The 20,465-nt window shown below is 40.7% G+C and overlaps 1 protein-coding gene across 6 annotated transcripts in view; it reads left to right on the forward strand.

Moving 5' to 3' along the window:
- The window catches only part of ntm (neurotrimin), a 214,758-nt gene that overhangs the window by 160,283 nt on the left and 34,010 nt on the right, over positions 1-20,465 (forward strand). For all 6 annotated transcript variants that reach the window (XM_042708491.1, XM_031572175.2, XM_031572177.2 and 3 more), the window contains one exon: positions 11,654-11,886. In XM_042708491.1, coding sequence (XP_042564425.1) covers positions 11,654-11,886 — 233 coding nt within the window. The remainder of the gene's footprint in view (positions 1-11,653; positions 11,887-20,465) is intronic.

The following is a 20,465-nucleotide window of genomic DNA, read 5'->3' on the forward strand; positions in this document are numbered from 1 at the left end:
TCAGTCCTGAAGAAGGGAGCAGCCACAGCACTTAAATAGCCTCTTTTGTGCATACAAAGCTCAGATATTTCATCTGTGCATATACAATACCAGGAAATCATTTCACCTAGGGTTTAAAGCATACTCGTAAGTGTACCTTGTTTTGAAGTCCTACCAGTTCGGAATCCAATCATATTTGCTACCAAAGTGCATCTAACAAACACACAACAATATTATACGAGCAGACTAAATAGTGAAGAGTCCAAAATGGTCCATTTCTCCAAGAAATGGCAAGCACTCGATGATGGTTTGTTTATTTGTTTGTTGTTTGCTCTTGGGTGCAGTCACGCCACACTAATATTCTGTCTTTTGACCAGTCCAAATCGATGGTCATAAGAGAGAAAGAGTCAGGGGTCACTGTACATCCCAGTGATTCCATTGGATTGATTTTCATGGCGTAATTCCAGCTGCACATGCTATTATCAATATCAGGTGCTTACACGGTTCCAGAACATTGATGTTCGCAATCACCTCTGCAACGGTTCGGAAGAACAGCAATAGGGAAGCTCTCTGTTGGTAATTACATCTGGTCCATTGTTATTATTGGCATCCTTCCTGCTGTTCAGCCAATGAGTAGCAATATTAGAGGACAGATTATTGAAACAGTGTGATATTTATTCAATATCGCATATTTTATCATACAAAGATGCAGTGGTTTACTACTTTAAAGGGAATCAAGAACACAGAAGTGTTGGGGGTTGGGTTGAAAAATTCTGAATGTCTTCTTCATTATTGCCCACTTTAGGAAAGCACTTTGGGGAGATTTTCACATCTTCACTCATTTATATCCACAGATCCATTAAGAACATAATTCTTTCCTCGTTGATTGTATTATACTTAAAAGTTGTTCCTGAAACTACATCTAAGTTTTAAATATGGCTGCATGGGACTGACAGCACCCATACATCAATGGAAATTGCAATTATCACAGCGAATACGGCAGCAATGTCTGATCTAGAGTCCACAAAACTCCCCCCGTAATCCTTCTTAAACTTTCCATGGGCAATTATACCAGCAGCTCTCTGCAGCTTCCTTAATGCCTCTTTCATCTTCATCTTCCTGTGCCAACTTTTCCATCATCTGCCGCCGATAAGAGGGTGGAAAGGTGAAAGAAATTACTCGCGGGGTCGGCCGACTCAGTTCAGTTATTGTGAAGAAGAATGTTGACGCATACCTGGGCAAATGCATCCAGAGGGTTTGGATTGAGGCGGGTTATATTGTTATCCCATAGTGTTGCTCATTTGTTTGAAGGAAAGCTATGACCTTTTGAAGTCATGTTAAATTAATTTCTTTTTTTAATATACATCTACAGGTGTAAGAGCTTCAGACAATATTAACAAATTTACCTTTGCGGATGCTGAAGCATGATTCCTGCCACTTGTGAGTCTTTTTTTCCCCACAGTGACACAGTGGGTCCTGTTGTAATAATCACAGTGTTCTGCCTGCACTTGTGCTGATTTGACATATCCACACTGACCTGTGAAGTCGCCCAGTGGTGTTTTTTAGTTGATGATTCTGTAGTCTCTTGCTGCAAGACCCTGTGCAGTCCTGGTCTGACCGAACAGACTTGTGACTCTTTTGTGGTGTGTTAAACTAAACTGGATGTGGCCAGTGTCCTATGACAAAACACATATAGAATAGACTTTATTTATCATTGTGCATTAGATACACAATGAAATGTGTTCATTGAGTCACTGTGGGGAAAAAAAGACTCACAAGCGGCAGGAATCATGTTTCAGCATCCGCAAAGGTACATTTTTTTATATTGTCTGAAGCTCTTATGAGTGGATCTGGGTCATATGGCAGATAAAGGTGTGTGAGATGCTCCTGCTAATTTGTATGATCTGACCTTAAGTATTAGCATCAGATACGAGTGTGTGAGATGCTCCTGCTAATTTGTATGATCTGACTTGAAGTATTAGCATCAGATATACGTGTGTGAGATGCTCTGGCTAATTTGTATGATCTGACTTGAAGTATTAGCATCAGATATAAGTGTGTGAGATGCTCTGGCTAATTTGTATGATCTGACTTGAAGTATTAGCATCAGATAAGTAGAGTAGAAGAAGCAGAAGAAGAGCATGTGGAATCAAACCATACCTGTGCTTTGCTTTCTTTATTTGTTTCTTTTTCCTCACATTTTTCTTTCACTATTCTTTCTTTCTTTTTTGTTTTCTTCCTTCCTTCCTTTCTTTCTTTTTCTTTGTTTTTTTCCTTCTTCCTACCTTCCTTCCTTCCTTTCTTTCTTTCTTGTTATTCCTTTCTTTCTTCATGATAACATCAATGAACCACTCATTCATATTCCCCAGACTCTATGCTACTTCTGTTCCATTTCAAAAAGAGGAGGCCCTCTCTAATGTATTTCCCTCTGCTAAATGTAAATGCTATGAAGTGAATATGCTCTCAGTGTCATGCTAGCTGGCGAGCAATGAAGGCAGATAGCAGGAATCTGTGGATCTGTGTGTCCCTGACTTATAAAAAGAAAGAAAAAAAACAACTAAAAGCTTTTTAGCAGTGGAATGATGTGAACCTATTCATTCCAAGTCTTCAATGGCTTTTTTTATTTCAGCTACCCATTTTTTCTCTTTTCGACCCAATGCCCTTTTTCTCTTTTTAAATCTCCTCTCTCCCTGCACTCCCCCCCCCCCCCCCCAGCACGTGCTCTGTCAATACACACAAAGGTCCCCATGGCAGAGGTGCCCCATCCGTCCCCAGCAGATATTAGATGATATTATATTAGATGGCCCTGTGACCCAATAAAACGATGAACTCCCGTGACATTCCAGGGCATCCCCCACTCCTCCCATGAAACGAACAGAACCTGACACACGCTGTATATTATGTCAACAGTCTGCCGTTGATTCACTGGGATTCTTTTAATATGAATTGAACTCTCAGTTGGTTACCTTTGCACACGTGGGACCGGGGGGGGGGGGGGACTTAGGCCCCAATCAGATTAGCGACACATCACAGTGCCTTTTTTGTTGAAACTTACTTAAAAAAAAAAAAAGAGCAGTCTGCTGTGTTTTTGTGTTGTTGCTAGACGACCTACGAATCACCTATCCTTCAGCTATCCCGCTAATTAAACTCACAGATCTGTAGCTTTTTTTGGCTAAAAATAGACAGGTGTCTATGCACTTGCACTGGCTCTGATTGAGGGTGAGAATTTCTTCCATATGGACACAGCTGGAAAAAGACGCGAATGACGCAGAATGACTCAGGCCGCTTTTCTGCTGTGAGTTGAAGTGCTTTCAACCTCGATGTGTTCAGAGCGCTCCTGCAAAAACATTAGGCATAGCAGGTGCAGCGGACATCTGAAACGCGAGGTGTCCAAGGCACAAAAGCAGTCAGTTAAATGCGTACTGCCTATATAAAACAACTGGAAAAAGCCTCTCAACACCTCTTAGTACAAAAACTGCCTCCTGTTTGATCGGGGGCCTGTGGAGCTAAAACAGATAATTAAAGTTTGGCACTGAAAAATATCTAAATTGCACTTGCCCTCAAACGTCTCCCCTTCTATGCCGAAATGGAGACAGAACGTTGACACTGAAAAGTACTGACATCGAAAAAAAAAAAACTGTCAGTGTTCACAACACAAGATTGTCACTGAAAAATCAGGATAAACAGGAAATATCAATATTGAATAAAGTGTATTGCATTTGTTCTTTATTGTAAGATTGGATTGTTTTAATGATTTATTCTCTTTTAGTTCAGTGGAACTGTTGTGCAAAGTTATTTTTAACACAAGTGCTTCAATATCAATGTTCTCTTTTATATAGAGTTTAAATTAACAATCAATGGCAATTTAGCTTTTTTTTAAATGCAACCTGAAAGTGTCTTAGCTCCATGGCAACTGTACCTTCATTACTGTTATCACAAACACCTTTATATAAATGTGAAATCCGTATTCACTCGGTTTCTAAAAGCGACCTTCCCATGTTTATGCTGTGGTGAACACACTCACCTTGTGAACAGACTCACCCGATCACGTGAACACTTCATTGACAGGAGTCTGTGCTGAGGGTTGTTGTCACTGGCCCCAATCTCTGAAGGACACTAAGAATGGGCCTTGGGATGCTTGTGTGGCCTTTGGTCTGCATGTTTCAATCTCTGGCCCGACCTAACGCTAATGGCAATGTGCGGAATCAGATAAATGTCAGGCGCGGTGGAGACTTTAAATCTTCTCATTGACCCTGATACTGATCCGCTGGTGAGTGGTGGCGTCAGCTCTATCGGGGGCGGGGGGCAGCAGGACAGTCTGGAGATAAGGCACATACCCGAGACGTAAACATAACTGGATGAAAAAAAAAAAAAAAAAGGGTGTGTATCAGATAGCGTTGTACATTTTGTTATTTTCACGACATATGGGCCACTTGATGTTGGTGGGGTAAAATCAGTTTATGGATGTGGCATTAACGTTTGGCATACCTGGCTTACAGTAGTTGGGTGTGGACCCCTAGCAAGCCCCCCCCCCCCCCCCCCCCTCCTCTTCAGCCAATTAAATTGTGTCATTTTTGAAACGCGCTGAAGAATTTGATAGATCATGCATCGCACGAGGCAGGCACGCAGCCAGGCAGGCAGCCAGGCGTGGAGTCAGGTCAGTCCATACCCTGGCATCCTACAGCCAGTCTGTGATCGATGAAGGGGAAAGAGTGACTGTTATTTATAGGACCATGAGGCTATTAGACCCAACCAGCCACTTACCCTTTGCCATGTCTGTTGCTTTGCGCCAACCAGAGGACAATGGAGATTAAAGAGCTTCATGCTGATGTATGGTGTTAATCTCATCTTGTAATGTAAGCTGCTTACTTATTTGTTTGCGATACAGTTTGTCTTTTATTTGCTCTTTCTGCATGTGCTACTGTGCATGCATTCAGCACACGGGAGAGATTAGCCACTATGGACATCATACTGGGTGGAGCATGTAAACATGGTGGAAAACGGTCATTTTTGTGTTGTTTTAGGCACACAAATGAATGTAGGTGGGTTCTACTGTGGTTTCAGTTGGTTACAAATGTGTGTGTGTGTGTGTGTGTGTGTGCATGTTTGTGTGTATGTGTGTGCATGAACCGAGGAAAGCATTTTGAATTGGTTGGGCCCATCATCACCCCCCCACCCCCACCAACAGATAAACAATACAATTATCTCCAGACACTTTACAGAAGGAAGCACAAAGGCAACAGGGGCAAGAAAAACCTCCCACTTAACAGGAAGAATCCTTGAGCAGAACCTCTGCATCTGCTTGGAGCCGACCAGGTAGAGAGGTAGAGAGCAGAACCTCTGCATCTGCTTGGAGCCGACCAGGTAGAGAGGTAGAGAGCAGAACCTCTGCATCTGCTTGGAGCCGGCCAGGTAGAGGTAGAGATAGAAAGGAAGGGGAGGGGGCTACCGATGATATATTTAATATTAAAATTATATTCAATATTTTTGTACTTGTTTGATGTTCAAAATTAGGTAAACCCCGGGCCGTACTGGCCCTACCACTTCTGTGCTCTGTGTTTGTGTGTGTGTGTGTGTGTGTGTGCGTGCGTGTGTGTGTGTTTGTGTGTGTGTGTGGATGTGTGTGTGTGTATGTGTGTGTGTGTATGATTGTGTGTGTGTGTGTGTGTGTGTGTGTGTGTGTGTGTGTATGATTATGTGTGTGTGTGTGTGTGTGTGTGTGTGTGTGTGTGTGTGTGTGTGTGCGTGTGTGTGTGCGTGTGTATGCACTTGCACATATTACTGCCGCTCATTCACTTTTAGAGAGCTCAAATGTGTGTGAACGGCGCCTGTGTGTGAAATATGAAAAGAGCCGAATCTTAATTGGCCTGCGTCTCCCTAATGGCCGAGCAGCTTCAGTGGAGCACTTCAGGTTTTGGTAAACACCAGCTGAGCTTCGCCACCTCCTCTACTCGCCATGGATCCATGGCTCCAGAATCCTAATGGGTATTATTTGTAATTTGTATTTGCACCTTCATTTGTGTGGAAGCACTTCAAAAAGCCAAGGTGATTTTCAACTAAGCCTTAATCCGACCGTTACTCCGAGCATGAACGCGAATCAGAGTGAACATGCTTCAGACAGGACTGTTCACGCTTAATTTTTGGGCAGAGCAAATCCAGACGATTACTTAATTGTTCCTTAATTGCCTGATAGTTTTGGCTTCTTATATCCAATTCCCCTCCCTCTGCACTTAGGTGTTAACAAGGTGCCTTTCATGGTTTTCAGTGTGCAATTATAACACAATTACAGCATGTCCACCGTAAACAGATGTTGGAACATGTCACGCCATGAAGGGAAATGGAAGAGACATGTTTCACTCAAACATTTAGATAATTTGGTCACACTGCATTGAAATCAATTCATTAATTTTCTGGTTCTACTGTTCTAATATGACACACAATGCTTCCGCACTATTAACATTTGATCTTCGTCATTTAGCTTCAGGGATTAGTTGGAGGGAGTCGAATTATTATTATTATTATTATTATTATTATTAGTTTGTTTTGTCCTAGAACTTTTAGTTGCCATAGCATCTTTTAAATGATGCGTCAGACAAAAGAAATATTAGAACCATTCATGTTTTGGGGTTGATGTTAAATGAACCATTCATGTTTAGTGGTTGATTTTAAATGTGGCTCTAATGTGACATTGTTTAGAAATGTAAAAAATGTTAGCCATTTTAGAATTCAGATGTACAAGTTAGAGGTTTGGATTAACTAAAAACTACATGTTCAGAACATGGATTAAGTTTAGGGTTCGGGTGATTTAGTTTAGGGTTTGGGTGATTTAGTTTAAGGTATGGCGATTTAGATATTTGATAGTGGATACATGATTTACCAACATTGTCGAGTCTTTGAAATGGAAATTCAACAAAATGTCTTTAATTAATGTAACTAATTCCTTGCCCTTTGAAATATCTGATAAGGCAGATTTTGAACGTTGTGTAAATGAGTGGGCTAATTCTTGAAATTAGACTGTTAATGATGTAATTCAACACACACACACCCAAACGCATACACAACCGGACACACACACTTACAATAGTAATGTTCAGGGACCACATTTGCTCTGGTGTTCTCCCCGGTGGTCAGGTCCTACATAGGCTTCCTTTAAGACATGACTGGTAGTCTGTTTAGCTATTATGCTAGCATGCCCAGACTACCCGTATCTAACATCACTGCATCACTGGCGCTAATCATTTCGCCGTAGATACGCACACATTGCATCTGTGCCAGAGCATTCAGACCGGCAATATGCTTGCAGACATCATAAAAAAAAAAAGTTTATATAATGCAAAGCCTTTGCCCATCACAGTGTGATCTCCGCCAGTTTTGCTGGAGGAAAATGCATCTGGAAGAATGAGTGGAGAGTATGTGTGTTGTCAGCTGAGCAGCTTCTCAGTCTAACCCAATGAAAGCTGAGAGATTGCCCTCGAAGCCATAGACTGAATGCTTTGCGAGATAACCGAGGGGTTGTTAAAGCACTGCGGCTTTCCACAGTCTAAGCTGGACAGGAGAGAAGCCTACGGCCAGCATCTGCTGTGAGGGGGAATAAATGGTTCCATCAGTAGGCCTAACCAGTAAGATTGAGTTGAAGATCCAGCGTCTGTCCAAACCATGTCATACTTGGGTGTGTTTGCCTTGATGGTTTTCGAGTGTTTCGTTGTGGAAAGACATTCATATGTAGACTATGTCTCTAATACAGAGTGATGGATGTTATTACTTCACAAAATTGGGTCTAATGTGTGCATATTACAATAATAAGGGAAGAACTAGCAATAACGTTCTTGTAGGTGTTCATTAATCAAGCCTTTATTATGTACTGCAAATAATACGGGGGATGTTCAGGCTTTTTTGTTGTCTTATCAAATCAGTGAAAATAGCTAGGGAGCACTCAATTAAAATCATTCAAATAAACCCAAACCGATGAAGTGATGCTGGTGAGGTATGTCGTTAATCATGACTGACAGTATGGCTGAAAACTGAGAGTAGTTGTTCTGCCGTGATGCCTTCTCATAGTGACATAGACTGCATGCGATGAGTCAGGAATGCAGCTGAACACCTCCTCTGTGTCATCAGCACCCAAAATGATGGAGCTACACTGACAGTCCAAAGAATGGAATCTGCTGCCCTCAACTAAAAAATTGTGTTATTTGTAAAGCTACTTGTTCTCCAGGGTGATGATGCTGTAAAAATGACACCGGATTTATTTTTTTCATTCCATTTATCAAGGGATAAGATTGATAAATCAAAGTTACTGTATGCTATATGGTTATGGAGGATGCCTATCATTCTTAGTACTGTAGATGGCTTTACAGTGTGCCTTTGCAGTGGCTCTCTGCAGTGTCTGAAAATTGAATCTAGGTCTTATAAGATCAAGATGGGAAACAATGCCATAGACAGTTGTAGTAAACAACATTAAACATCACACACACACACACACACACACACACACACACACACACACACACACACACACACACAAACACATCTAAAAGATTCTGAACACTCACACAAACAGAAATATTTGCCCAGTCTGTGTGTTCCACCCTAAATTGTGTTTGATCTTCATAAAATCGCCTTTAGACATTTGGAAACGGCACATAAAACATACATGCAGGGGGAAGCTGCTGTTTCCATTGTAATTTTTGTTGATGGTTGATGTTTGATACATTTTTTATTAGTATGCATTCACACACTGAATCACACCCCCACCCCCCCACAGAATGTATCTGTATCTCAGACACCCAGATGCCCTCACGAGTCAGACGTGGAAAACATAAAAAAGCTTTGTTCTGAAGGGATTGGAAATAGAATATCTGATTATATTTAGAGTTGATCACATTTTAAAAGAAAATACCCTCCGTGTGTGAACAAGTTCATGGCCTTGACTTCTCTTAACCCACGTTTAAATCAGGCTTTATTCAGCCTTTCTGCTTTCATGACATGCTATGTGGAGGAAAAACTTCCACCACTAAACAAGCGAGTTGTTGATAAGGACAAGTTGTTGATCACGATGGTTTGGTTAATAAGAAAGGTACTAGTTGGGTCGTGTTTTAAAAGAACAGGAGAAATAGTGCAAGCTTTTTAGTAAGATGTGTAATGATAATTATGATGATTGGAAATTGAAATGCCTTTTGTCCTCCTCAAATATATCTACCTTTCTGCATAAAAAATGTATTTCAGGGAACCAAAGTCTGAATAATCCCTGCCTGAGGGGTCACCAGGGGTTTAGAAAGTGTGTGAGTCCTGGGACTGTAACCTGTAATCGGACTTATTTGATGCTCTAAGGATAGAAATAAGTGAACTCCTCTCCACTGCTATCTGCCAAGGTACATTTCAAAAGTAAGCCTGTTGATTCATTTTCTGTCCTCAGTGACAGCATGTTCTTCAGCACGTCCGGAACAGGAAGAAGCAGAAGCTTAGCTCTGTCAGAGTCTACTCCCACTCATCCAGACGTAATAATATTAATTAGCTGATGTCAAATTTAGTTGGCTCCTCTATATGTTATTTCTCAAGCACGTTGTTCATTCCTTTAGCCAGACTAGCCATAATTGTAATTCTAAGCAGCTACTTGTTTTAGCCTGACGACAAGAATATTGGCCTGGACCGTTGCCATTTTACTTAACATCTTGCCATTAAGAAGCCATGGCTCAATAACAAAGAAATTACAAGGAAATAGGTTTTTTTTTTTTTTTTTTCTCAATTTGCATTTTTTTTCCCATCACTGGGCTAGTTTTAATACCCTTGAGACTTGCCTAATGTAGAGTATCCCACTGCAGCCTTGAACAGTTTTTTACACCCGGCAGTGTGTCTTTGTTTGTTTGTTTGTTTGTTTGTTTGTTTGTTTAGGCTTTACAGGCAACAAATCCTTGAGCAGTCTGTTGACTGCATTCAGCATGGGACACGTATGTTTGTCCGAGTGGCTGAGGACTCATGATGAATACCTGATTCACAATCATAGTTTATCAATAACATTACAATACATCTGTGCAGATTTATCATAGTGTATCAATGGCATTACATACATCTGTGCAGATTTTGGGGAACGGTTCTTCACCCATCACCCACGCAGATCAAGGCCTTGGTATCATTCCTCCAACACAGCGACAATGCATCTGAGTTTTCTTAAGTTGTTTTTTTGTGCCAAGGTTGTCACCATATTCTTTTATACGGCTTTAATTGTGACTTTCAAGAGAACATTATTTGGACCTCACACACGATTGTGTCTATGTAAGCCAGTGTTATGTCATAAGTGAACTAATGATTTCATAAACCCAAATAGTGTTAATGATTTGCTAACTACGTATTCAATAATTCTACTACAATTAGTCTTTGGGTTCATTTGATCCATGGAAAGACGAAGTCCTAATTTGAAACTCATCCAGTGCAGCATAAACTGCCACATCTTGGAAGTTTGGGTTTTTTTTATTTTGGGGGGGGAGGGAGATATATTCCTTCATCCATCTAGTTAACAAGTTATCATCCTTCTGGTGTTTCACATACAGCGAGCTTCGCAGCAAACCACCCTGGGATGAACCCTACACTGCATGGTGGCCTGACTGCTGAGGCAGAGAGGGGCTCAGGTGGCACACCAGTGCTTTTATGATCTGGCCACAAATGAAGCCCCCGGTTCTCACCAACCAGCTCGGGCAGGCCAGCCTACCCAGGCTATTTCTCTGAACACATTTGGCTCTTGTAGGTGTCACTGCCACAGACTCGGGCAGCCAGAAATGAGGTTGGACATTCTTGTACGCTTGGTGTAGAGCTTACAAATGAGTGGGGTTCCCTGAGACTTGAGCATGTGAAAAAAATAGATACATTTGTAAAATGAACAAGGCCAACTTCTCATGAATATATTCATAGGAGGTGGGGACCTAAAGGGACTGCCAACATGATGAAGTATTACTATAAAGTGCTTACTCTTAATATTTTATTGGTCGGTGGTATGCTGCTCTCTAATCGGTGGTTTTGGTTAGAAATGCATGTGCACTGTAGTCGGGACGGATAGTGTGAGATGTGATTGAGATGTGTGACCATCATTTGAGCTACACTATGAAGACATTTAATGTTGGATTTAGAACACGCTACGTTTTTGTCCATGCCATGTTCACTGTTTTGAAAAATGACAGCTGCTTTTCTGCCTTCTTTAAAAAAAAAATTTGGCTAGTAGCTATTGCCCACAGTCACATATAAGGACATATCTGGTCAGTCTTGTCTACAGAGACTTTACGAATGATTTGTTGAAATTCAAGCTTGGTCTTTCTAATTGTTCACTGAACATCACCTTAACCAAACCAAACCCCTTACCTTAACCTTAATCATAAATTGTAGTTAATAGAGTTTGAACAGATGATCTGAGCATCTGTAGATAGTCTATAGGGCAGCCTCAGGCTTAATTCCTGACATAAAATTCATTCAACTGATTCTCTCACACATTTTTGTTTGATTGAGTCATTATATATATTTAATACATTTATGAAAAATCATATTTACACTGATGTGTTTAACTTCCTGCCAAACTTATCCAGTTATATCCAGTGACCAATTAGCCTCCTTACAATAGCTTGTGTTGCACATGAAGCACATGCTAACGTTTTGTCGTTGTCGTGTTTGTGTTTTTCCCGTCACCCAGCTGCGGGCAGGGAGACCTGGTGACACACTCGGCGTGGCTGAACCGATCGAGTATAATGTACGCCGGGGAGGACAAGTGGTCCGTGGACTCACGCGTCAGTCTGGTCACCCTCAACCAGGACGAGTTCACCATCAAGATTGAGAACGTGGACATGACAGACGAAGGCCAGTACGTATGTGCCGTGCAGACGCGCAGCAAGGCAACAACAACATCTGTTCACGTCATTGTTCAAGGTAAAGTGGAGCTTGTTTACTGTTCTCTCTCTCACTCTCTCCTTCTCTCTCACTCTCTCTCTCACTCTCTCTCTCCTTCTCTCTCACTCTTGTTCTCTCTCTTTATGCATGAGAGAGTGACTGTGTGTGTGTGTGTGTGTGTGTGTGTGTGTGTGTGTGTGTGTGTGTGTGTGTGTGTTTGGTCTCATGGGCATTTAAAGGCATTTGGAAAGACAAATCAATATGAGTGAAAGGAGACAAGTTTATGCTACAGCAGTGCCCTGGGTAATCTCACACTGAATAATCCCCTGAACTATGTTATCAACTCTGCTATCCATATACTCCACTGTGTATTCAGCACAGAATCAACCTGCTTTCTCCACGGGAATCTATATTTCATGAGATATGGAATAAGAATCTGTAGTGTAATATTTAGGAAACATTCAAGCACATTAGTCAAAGATAATTTGAAATGCTCAAGATTAAATGACCTCATAGAATAACTGTCTCCCCTTCAGGGAGAGTGTTAAGGGAGGGTGTTAAGGGAGGGTGTTAAGGGAGAGTGTTAAGGGAGAGTGTTCCGGGAGAGTGTTAAGGGAGAGTGTTAAGGGAGAGTGTTAAGGTTCAGTTGCATATTTTCCCTGGAAATATGCCATGCAGATTGCAGCAATCAGTTTCATATCCAACAAGTATATTCCACTTGTGTAGAATATACAACTACAAACTAAAAAAAGGTACAGTACCGAAAGTTGATTGTTTGCGATGTATTACAAAGCAGGCCAGTTCACAATGGACGCTGACAGCATCACAAGTACCATCCCATAATAGCACAATGTTGTTAATGTATTTGTGTTGGTATTTCATACGGTGTTTTCACATGCTGTGATCCATACAGTGCTTTACTGATGAGAGTTTCCCTATCTATCTGTCCCCTTAATCTTGGTGAACCTAATTACTGCGTAGCAATGTCATATGTCTAAATGAAGTGGATAATTACACAATTAATGCTGATCAACTGCATTACACCTCCGAGATGCAGCGTTTCCTAATCGCTGGATCCCGTATTAAGCTGATTGATGGCGATGTCACTGCTGAGCACTGATGCATTTAGGCATAACAACTCAGACTGTAGATATATTGTACACCGAATAGAAGTTCATGGAGCCTCAGTTCTATTTTTTTCCTAACACACTCTCTCTCACACTCACACACACACACACACACACACACACACACACACACACACACACACACTCACACACACACACACAAAATATTTTTAATTAACAGGACAGCCATGGTTAGAGTTATTGAGGCCAGAGGTGGGTAGAGTAAGTAAAAGGCCGACTCAACTAAAAGGATTGTAACTTAATAATAATGACTGAAGTAAAAGTAAAAATACCCATCAAATTAATGACTTGATTAAGAGTAAGAATGTATCTCATAAAGGCACTACTCAAGTAGTCAGTAACTTCTTGTGATGATATTTTTCATCTATTCTATTAAAATATGAGGTTATGCCCAAAATATATAATGTAAAAATACTTGTCCAATAAACACAGTGTGACAGCCATCTGCACATGCAAGTACTAAATCACATTCCACCGATTAAAAAAATAACTAAATTGTTGGTTGGCCTATATAACCCAATGTTTTAGGATTATCACTGATGTATAGACTCCGCAGTTAACTGACGAATGAGTGAACACTTTCACCACACTATTCAAACCACACATTATCTAAAGTTATAGTAACTAATATCAAGGTAAACCCAATATTGCATATGTTCTCAACGTAATGTTATTTTAGGGTACCAAATACAACTGCAAAAAACCCAACCGTGCAGCTCACGTGTACAAGGTAATACATCCTGAAAGGGATGATGATTTGCACACCCCGATGCAGCCTCATGATTTCCACTCAGAGACTGTTTTGTGATTGACTTCCCTAGATTCCCACTGTCAAGTGTCCTGTTTCAATATAGCTGCACCTTTGGCGTATGAACCAGAGGCTTATGTGGTGTCTACGTTTTCATGTCTGTGTAGCCAAAGCAGTCGACATTGTCAGCTAGAATCTGTGCACCCGTGAATAGAAATGATTTAATATAAAAGTTGCAAGACATGCAAAAGTCTCCAGTACGTGTAACAGAGTAAAAGTAATGTGTTACCTCCCACCTCTGATTGAAGGCTTTCATTTTTTCCATTGCTTTGGTCTCTGACCTCAGCAACGTATGCTGGGTTGTGGAGTGCAGTCCGCGGGGGCAGAGTTGATTGCCTCCATTAATTACCCACAGCTGTATTCATGAAGAGATCGGGGTCAATGCTAGGACCAGTTTAGTGAAACGGCAGTAAGATGAGGATTTAGTCTCCCATTGCTCCTACTGATTTACAGTTAGACAAAGAGGAGATTAATCTGATGGTTCTTCTCTTGTGCGCGTGTATCATGATATAGTCATAATTGCGTGGATGTTTACCTGTGTGTTGTATTGTTGTCAATATGCTAATAAATTGCTGCTGAAACCAGCCCAAGGGAATTGCAGATATTTAGTGTAATTGTAGTGAAAATGACTGATATTGACATACATGATGTGTTATAAGGTTATCCACGTGCTCAATATGTTGGTGTGGCACTCATGGGGTACTCATATTGAGCACGTGGATAACCTTACAACACATCATGTATGTCAATATCAGTCATTTTCACTACAATTACACTAAATATCTGCAATTCCCTTGGGCTGGTTTCAGTAGCAAGAGGCTAAGAAGATAGAATATATAATGTTTATTTTGTGTACTCATGCTCACAGCCAGCCAGATTCCATCTTTGTTTTTTTCAGGTGTGTGAACAAGCTCTAACTGTAACATAAATAGCTTTCTCCTGATATATGATAGAGGGATTGTTCAAACAGTGGCCTATTAAGATCTTGACAAGTAGATAAGTAGTTAACCAGCTGCTGATTCTGAGATTATACAGTGATACAGTCTTTGATTATACAGATACCATGGAAATATTTATATCTTATTAACCCCTTAGCTCAGAGCTAAGGCAAGAGAGAGAGGTGCACGTGATGCTTCCAAAGAGCTTAAAGTATATAATGCTTTCATGAAGAGGGAGCCGAATTATCAGATGTGTTAATACAAACCTTTCTGATTCTGTTTCTGATGAAACACAGATGAATGGCACCCATAGACTTACATTTTAGCCATTTTTAAATTTAGCATTCACCTATCAGCTGTGTAGATAGCTCGGAGACTCCACACACACATGGAGGATATGTTGTACTATTGATTTCTAAATATATATACAGTATATATATATTTAAACTATCGCACTGACAGCATAAGTGGGCTCTATATACATGCAATTTTATAAACCTGAAACTCAGTTTTACTCTGAGAACCACCAGCAGCCTGTCTGCATCATATATATATATATATTGGATAGGATGTGGGTGAGTGCATTCTTTGTTAGCTACTCAAAGGAAAAACTGTGGAGATTCAAGGATTCACAGAAAGCAGATTTCAGGTGGAAGCACACTCTCAAAAGGAAGGACCTCCAGTTTTTGTCATAACGCACCAAAATGGATAGTCATACAAAAAGAATGTAATATGTCTCTTCCTTTGTTATCAGCGCAATCAACACAAATAAAAAAAATAGCTTCTGTCTTTTCTCCAAACGCAGGCAATCAAAGTAAAACTCCAATCCACCAGGAAAGCGCTCACTACATGCAATCAGGTTGTTTGCTGGTGGTTGAGAGGTGTACCAATAGGACTGTTTTTCAGTGGATTGCAATCGCATGATGCCCACTGTCATTCATACAATAGCAACACAAGCTTTCACAAAAATTAAACACAAAAAAGGGCCGGCTCATAAGTGTTCCAAAAGCCAAGACATTGAACTCAGCATTGCGTTACATGTTACAGCAGATCAGTCCATGCATATATTCTGCCCCACATAGGAAGACACACTGTGTAAGCACAACATAATTGTTATATATGAAGCAGGCAAGGCTGCATTGATTTGGGATTGTTTATCATTTCTCCCTTAACTTCACTCATGCCCCAGTACTCCCGAATGTCTGGCCAGTCTTCTGGAATGTGAGTGTAGCCATAGCGAGTGTTGTCATAGTCACCAGCCACAAACATGTCCGGCCGAAATTGACTGAATTGTGTGGTCATGGATACATGAGAATTCCCTGGGGTCCTGGATGCTATCAGCTCTGGTCCTGTACAGTGCTGCACATCCTCTGACCATAATGTCATTAATCTGCACAGTAAGGAGAGCCTTCTCTATTAGTGTCCCAGGTAGAGTGCGATGCCCAGCGCAGGGTGAAAAATGTGTTTGTAATTTACCTGGGAGAGAGATGATAATGAACAATTTGCAGCAGAACCACACCCGCAGTAAGAGGCATATGGTTAATACATTGTAAAGCCATTTCGACCTAGCCTGTGAGGACATGTCATGAATGTATCTGCAGACTTAGATTTATTAAAACGGCTCATTGTAAAGGCACCCATGACTTAGAAAAAGAAAGGCATTTACTTTATTTGTTTGAGCTTCACACCAGCAGAGCCAAGTGCTTTAGATTTGATTGGCCTGCTCTCTCAAGATTTTTTTGTCCCCCCCCCCCATCCTGCTTTTGCCATGGTGTGTCAAATGTGTGGTGCGATTCCACTGGCTGATAAACAAGTGTGCTTCCGCCCTCAAAATATACCACATATGCATATGCATGCTGTATGGATGTGAGCTGTTTGCTCTTTGTCTGCTATTTATGCAGATGAAGAAAATGAAGGGGCTATGACTAGAAAATAAGTACAATTACGGCACCACAGTGTCCTAATTTGCAGTTTCTTATGTACCCTGCGGTACATAAGAAAATGAACACTTAATGGCACGCTTTCCGTTATGAAACAAGCACGGTTACATTGGCTTTGGAAACATAAGTGTTTGGGAGGCATAACACATTATTAACCCAAAAGCTTGTAGAGTTTAATGTTGATTGAATAAGGCGAAGTTTGAGTACATACTGTAGATGGCAAGTGCTGCTCAAAGGTACCAGAGAGAAATAATGTGTCTGCTGTGGGAATACTTGTTTTAGACATTTCTTGGCATTTCTCGATTGAAAAGAAGTGCCACACTCGCCTTTGTCGCCCCTTTTTGAGGTTTCAAAGAAATGTACTCCCAGATAAATGACTCAGATTACTTGCATTTAGCAAATAGACTGATGAAAGATGTGCACTGTTGCCGTGGCAACACTGGTCTGAATAGAAGCCTGATTGAGAGAGCTCTAGGATGCGCTAAGGTTAGGAGCTATACAATGCTTGGATATGAATGTTCTTGCAAAATACAGCATGGTGTCTCACAAAAGCTGTTGAGAACAAAACCAACTAAAAAAATCCATTTCAGACTTCATAATGAATACCTTTGAGCGCCAATTTTTACTTTGGATTTTAATGTTAATATTTTATCAACTCCTCAGCGTCCTGCAGATTTTTTTGATGCATTACAGTTCTTTATCGACACATTAAAACACCTGTATGTTCAAATGCAGAGTTAAAATAGGAGTATACTATTAATGTGAAGGGTATCTCGAGTGCCCTGGTAATGTATGTAGCATGTCTATCTGTCCAATAACATTGTAGCCAGATTTTGACATGCAGTGCATATGTATATAGTAGGTTGTTGATAGCTTCTTTGTTTCGTCCTTGAGTGGTAAAAATATACATCTGTTTTTAATTCATGTTGTTTATTTAACAAGGAAATATCAAATTGGGGAAATGTGTGAAGAGAAGAAGCACACCTGCTAGAATGAGCTCGTATGCAATTTCGTCACGGTTATGACGCATTCCAATGTGTCAGTGTCATGGGTTGGCAAAATTGATTGAATTCCTATAAAATAATCTTAGATAGTAAAAGAAATTAAATGAATCAGATGTGGTTGTGAAATGCTGAAGTGAAATGCAGTCTGTAGAATCTACATATAGCTTGTGTTGGTACATAAAGCGTGGTTCAACAGCAGGGCTTCTTATTGTCTTACAGATTGTTTAGAGCTCGTGAGGAATCGGTTTGATTTTGACCCACAGCAATTGTTCTGATATCTCCTATCACACCTCTCAGATATTCCAAGGACGTTAATCTGAAATGGATTTCTAGTGTGTGGTTTGTAATTTCAAAGCCGAGGGAGATGATTGCTGCTAAGGCATCCAGGGATAATGCTGAGCAATAAAGGGTGCATCTGGACCAACAGATCTGCTGTGGCGCTTGATAATATACTAGTGATTTGATGTTTGATTAGAGCTTTCTTTCATAGTCCAACTACTTAACCACATTTCCACGCTATGTTTTTTTTTTTGGTCAGGTGTTGCTTTAGAATGGAATGTTAAAGGTACAGTCTGTGATTCTGGTGAAAGGTTGTTGATATTTGAGCTCATCAGCCAAGCAAATTACACCCTTAATTTCCGTGCTACCGTGTTGATTGGCTGGAATAGGTTATGGCTCGGTGCCACTTTGTTTTACCATTCACAGAGCCAGTAACACCTGAGTTGGTGTGTGTGTGTGTGTGTGTGTGTGTGTGTGTGTGTGTGTGTGTGTGTGTGTGTGTGTGTGTGTGTGTGTGTGTGTGTGTGTGTGTGTGTGTGTGTGTGTGTGTGTGTGTGTGTGTGTGTGTGTGTGTGTGTGTGTGTGTGTGTGTGTGTGTGTGTTCGCACAGAATGGACAGCTAGAGAACCCTGAAGAGCAGCATTTGCTGAATTTGACAAAATAATGTTGGATTAGAAACACGGACTGCACCTTTAAGTGAAGAGGGGAGGGGGCAACTGTGAGAGAAAAGTGAAGACCTGCTTGTCATAAATTCATGGTTTAAAAAGGGAAGGCATACCTACATTACACATGTTAATCAGCATCAAACATCAAAGATCTGTTTTATGTCTTTGTTGCCACGCGCGCCAGAAATTGCTTTGGAGGGAACTCCGATTTTCATCAGCTGTATCTGCTGTGAGGGGGTGGAATATGGAATATGACAGATGTAAAATCATTAGGCATTGTTAAATTTGTTTTCTCTTTTTTTTTCTCCCGATGTTTTCAAGGTTGGTTGAACGCTCAAAAACTGCCAAGTGTCTGTATGCATCCATTCTTGTGTTAATTTGTCTTCTCAAGCGATTTCTGTAAATGTGGATGTGAACACTGCAATGATCACGCTTGCAAAGGCATAATATATTGATGCCAAATCTAATTCATTCAAATCAAAACACCCTGACACTGACTTGAAAAGCAGTGAGTTTTTTTTTACATAATGAACATATTTGTTCATGAGCATCGAGGTCAAGGAGAAAGACAACTTATACTAATCCGCACAAAGCTTTTCTAAGCTACTGCTTTCATCTACATTTATGAGGGGAGACAGGAAGAATTGCCGAAGGTTGTGAGGCTGCATGACACATTGTTTAGTCTCTCCTACTGCAGTTGTTCCACTGACTCACAGTTGGGCTTCTAGCGCGGGAGAAAAACCTTGTTTATGGAATTGTCTATCACGTCGAAATTTTGCAGCTGATATTTAGATAATCATGGCATAGAGTGAAGGAGAACGCTGGATGAGTCAATTACTGCTGAAATGATACAGTACGGCAGAGCCCAGGGTCTTTTGTGCGTTAATTTCATGAGCAGACCACATCACATTACCATGATTACAGTTTCTAACAGTAACTGTGGGTTTGCTTATGAAATAATACATAGGTGTAGGAGCATTATTGTGAGATATTAAAAGTAGTGTTCTGCAGTGGAAGTCACAAGGCCAGAGGCTGGGTGCTGTTCATTAGCAGAGCAGAAGTGTTAACTCAAGACAAAATACAATCTTGTGTGTAATGCTGAGCCTATACCCTCAGTTCCACCGTAACTATAAAGTTATTAGATGTGGAGAACGTAATGAGCCTAAAAGTTAATTTAGAAAGTAAGAAAGTTCATTTAGCTTCCACAGAGACACATTGATCTGTCTCTGCAGCTGATAAAGCTGCTAAGACAGCTGTCAAAGTAGCCAGCTTATATAAGCAAGATAGAGGGGTTACCTGTAAGTTGTGTTGGTCTTAAGCCTAATTAACTTGCCCCCATATGTGCATTAACACTAGGCTTTCAAATGTGACATTCTTATTTTGAAAGCCTTTTTTGAATACCTTTTCTCTACTTGTAAGCAATATGAGATAGGCTAGCATTAGCAGTTGCTAGGTTACAGAGCACAATGTTCTTCAGAGTACAGTGATAATTACTGTTAGTTGGTCAGAGTGCCGTTATCATGAGTTAATGGTACTAATTAGCATGCCTGTCAGCCAATCACAATGTGTGGCCTGGAACTAACTGTGGAGCAATGGACTATAATTGCTAACCTAACAAAAGCAACTGTAGCTCTATCGGTGCCGCCTGTCGTTTGTTCCTCCCAGTCTCTTTAACATATTCAGAGCTAAAACATGCCCTTGACTTGTGTCTACTACGTCAGTGAGAGCATTATGATTACAGGAGTCATGTTACACATTTCCTATGTCCTTGGCTTTGAGAGGAAAGACTGAAATCAGGCCCAAGGGACACAGCTGAGGTCACAGGAAAGTTCACAG

Source organism: Clupea harengus, chromosome 8 (genome assembly GCF_900700415.2).
Source record: "Clupea harengus chromosome 8, Ch_v2.0.2, whole genome shotgun sequence".
In the NCBI taxonomy this organism is placed as follows: domain Eukaryota; kingdom Metazoa; phylum Chordata; class Actinopteri; order Clupeiformes; family Clupeidae; genus Clupea; species Clupea harengus.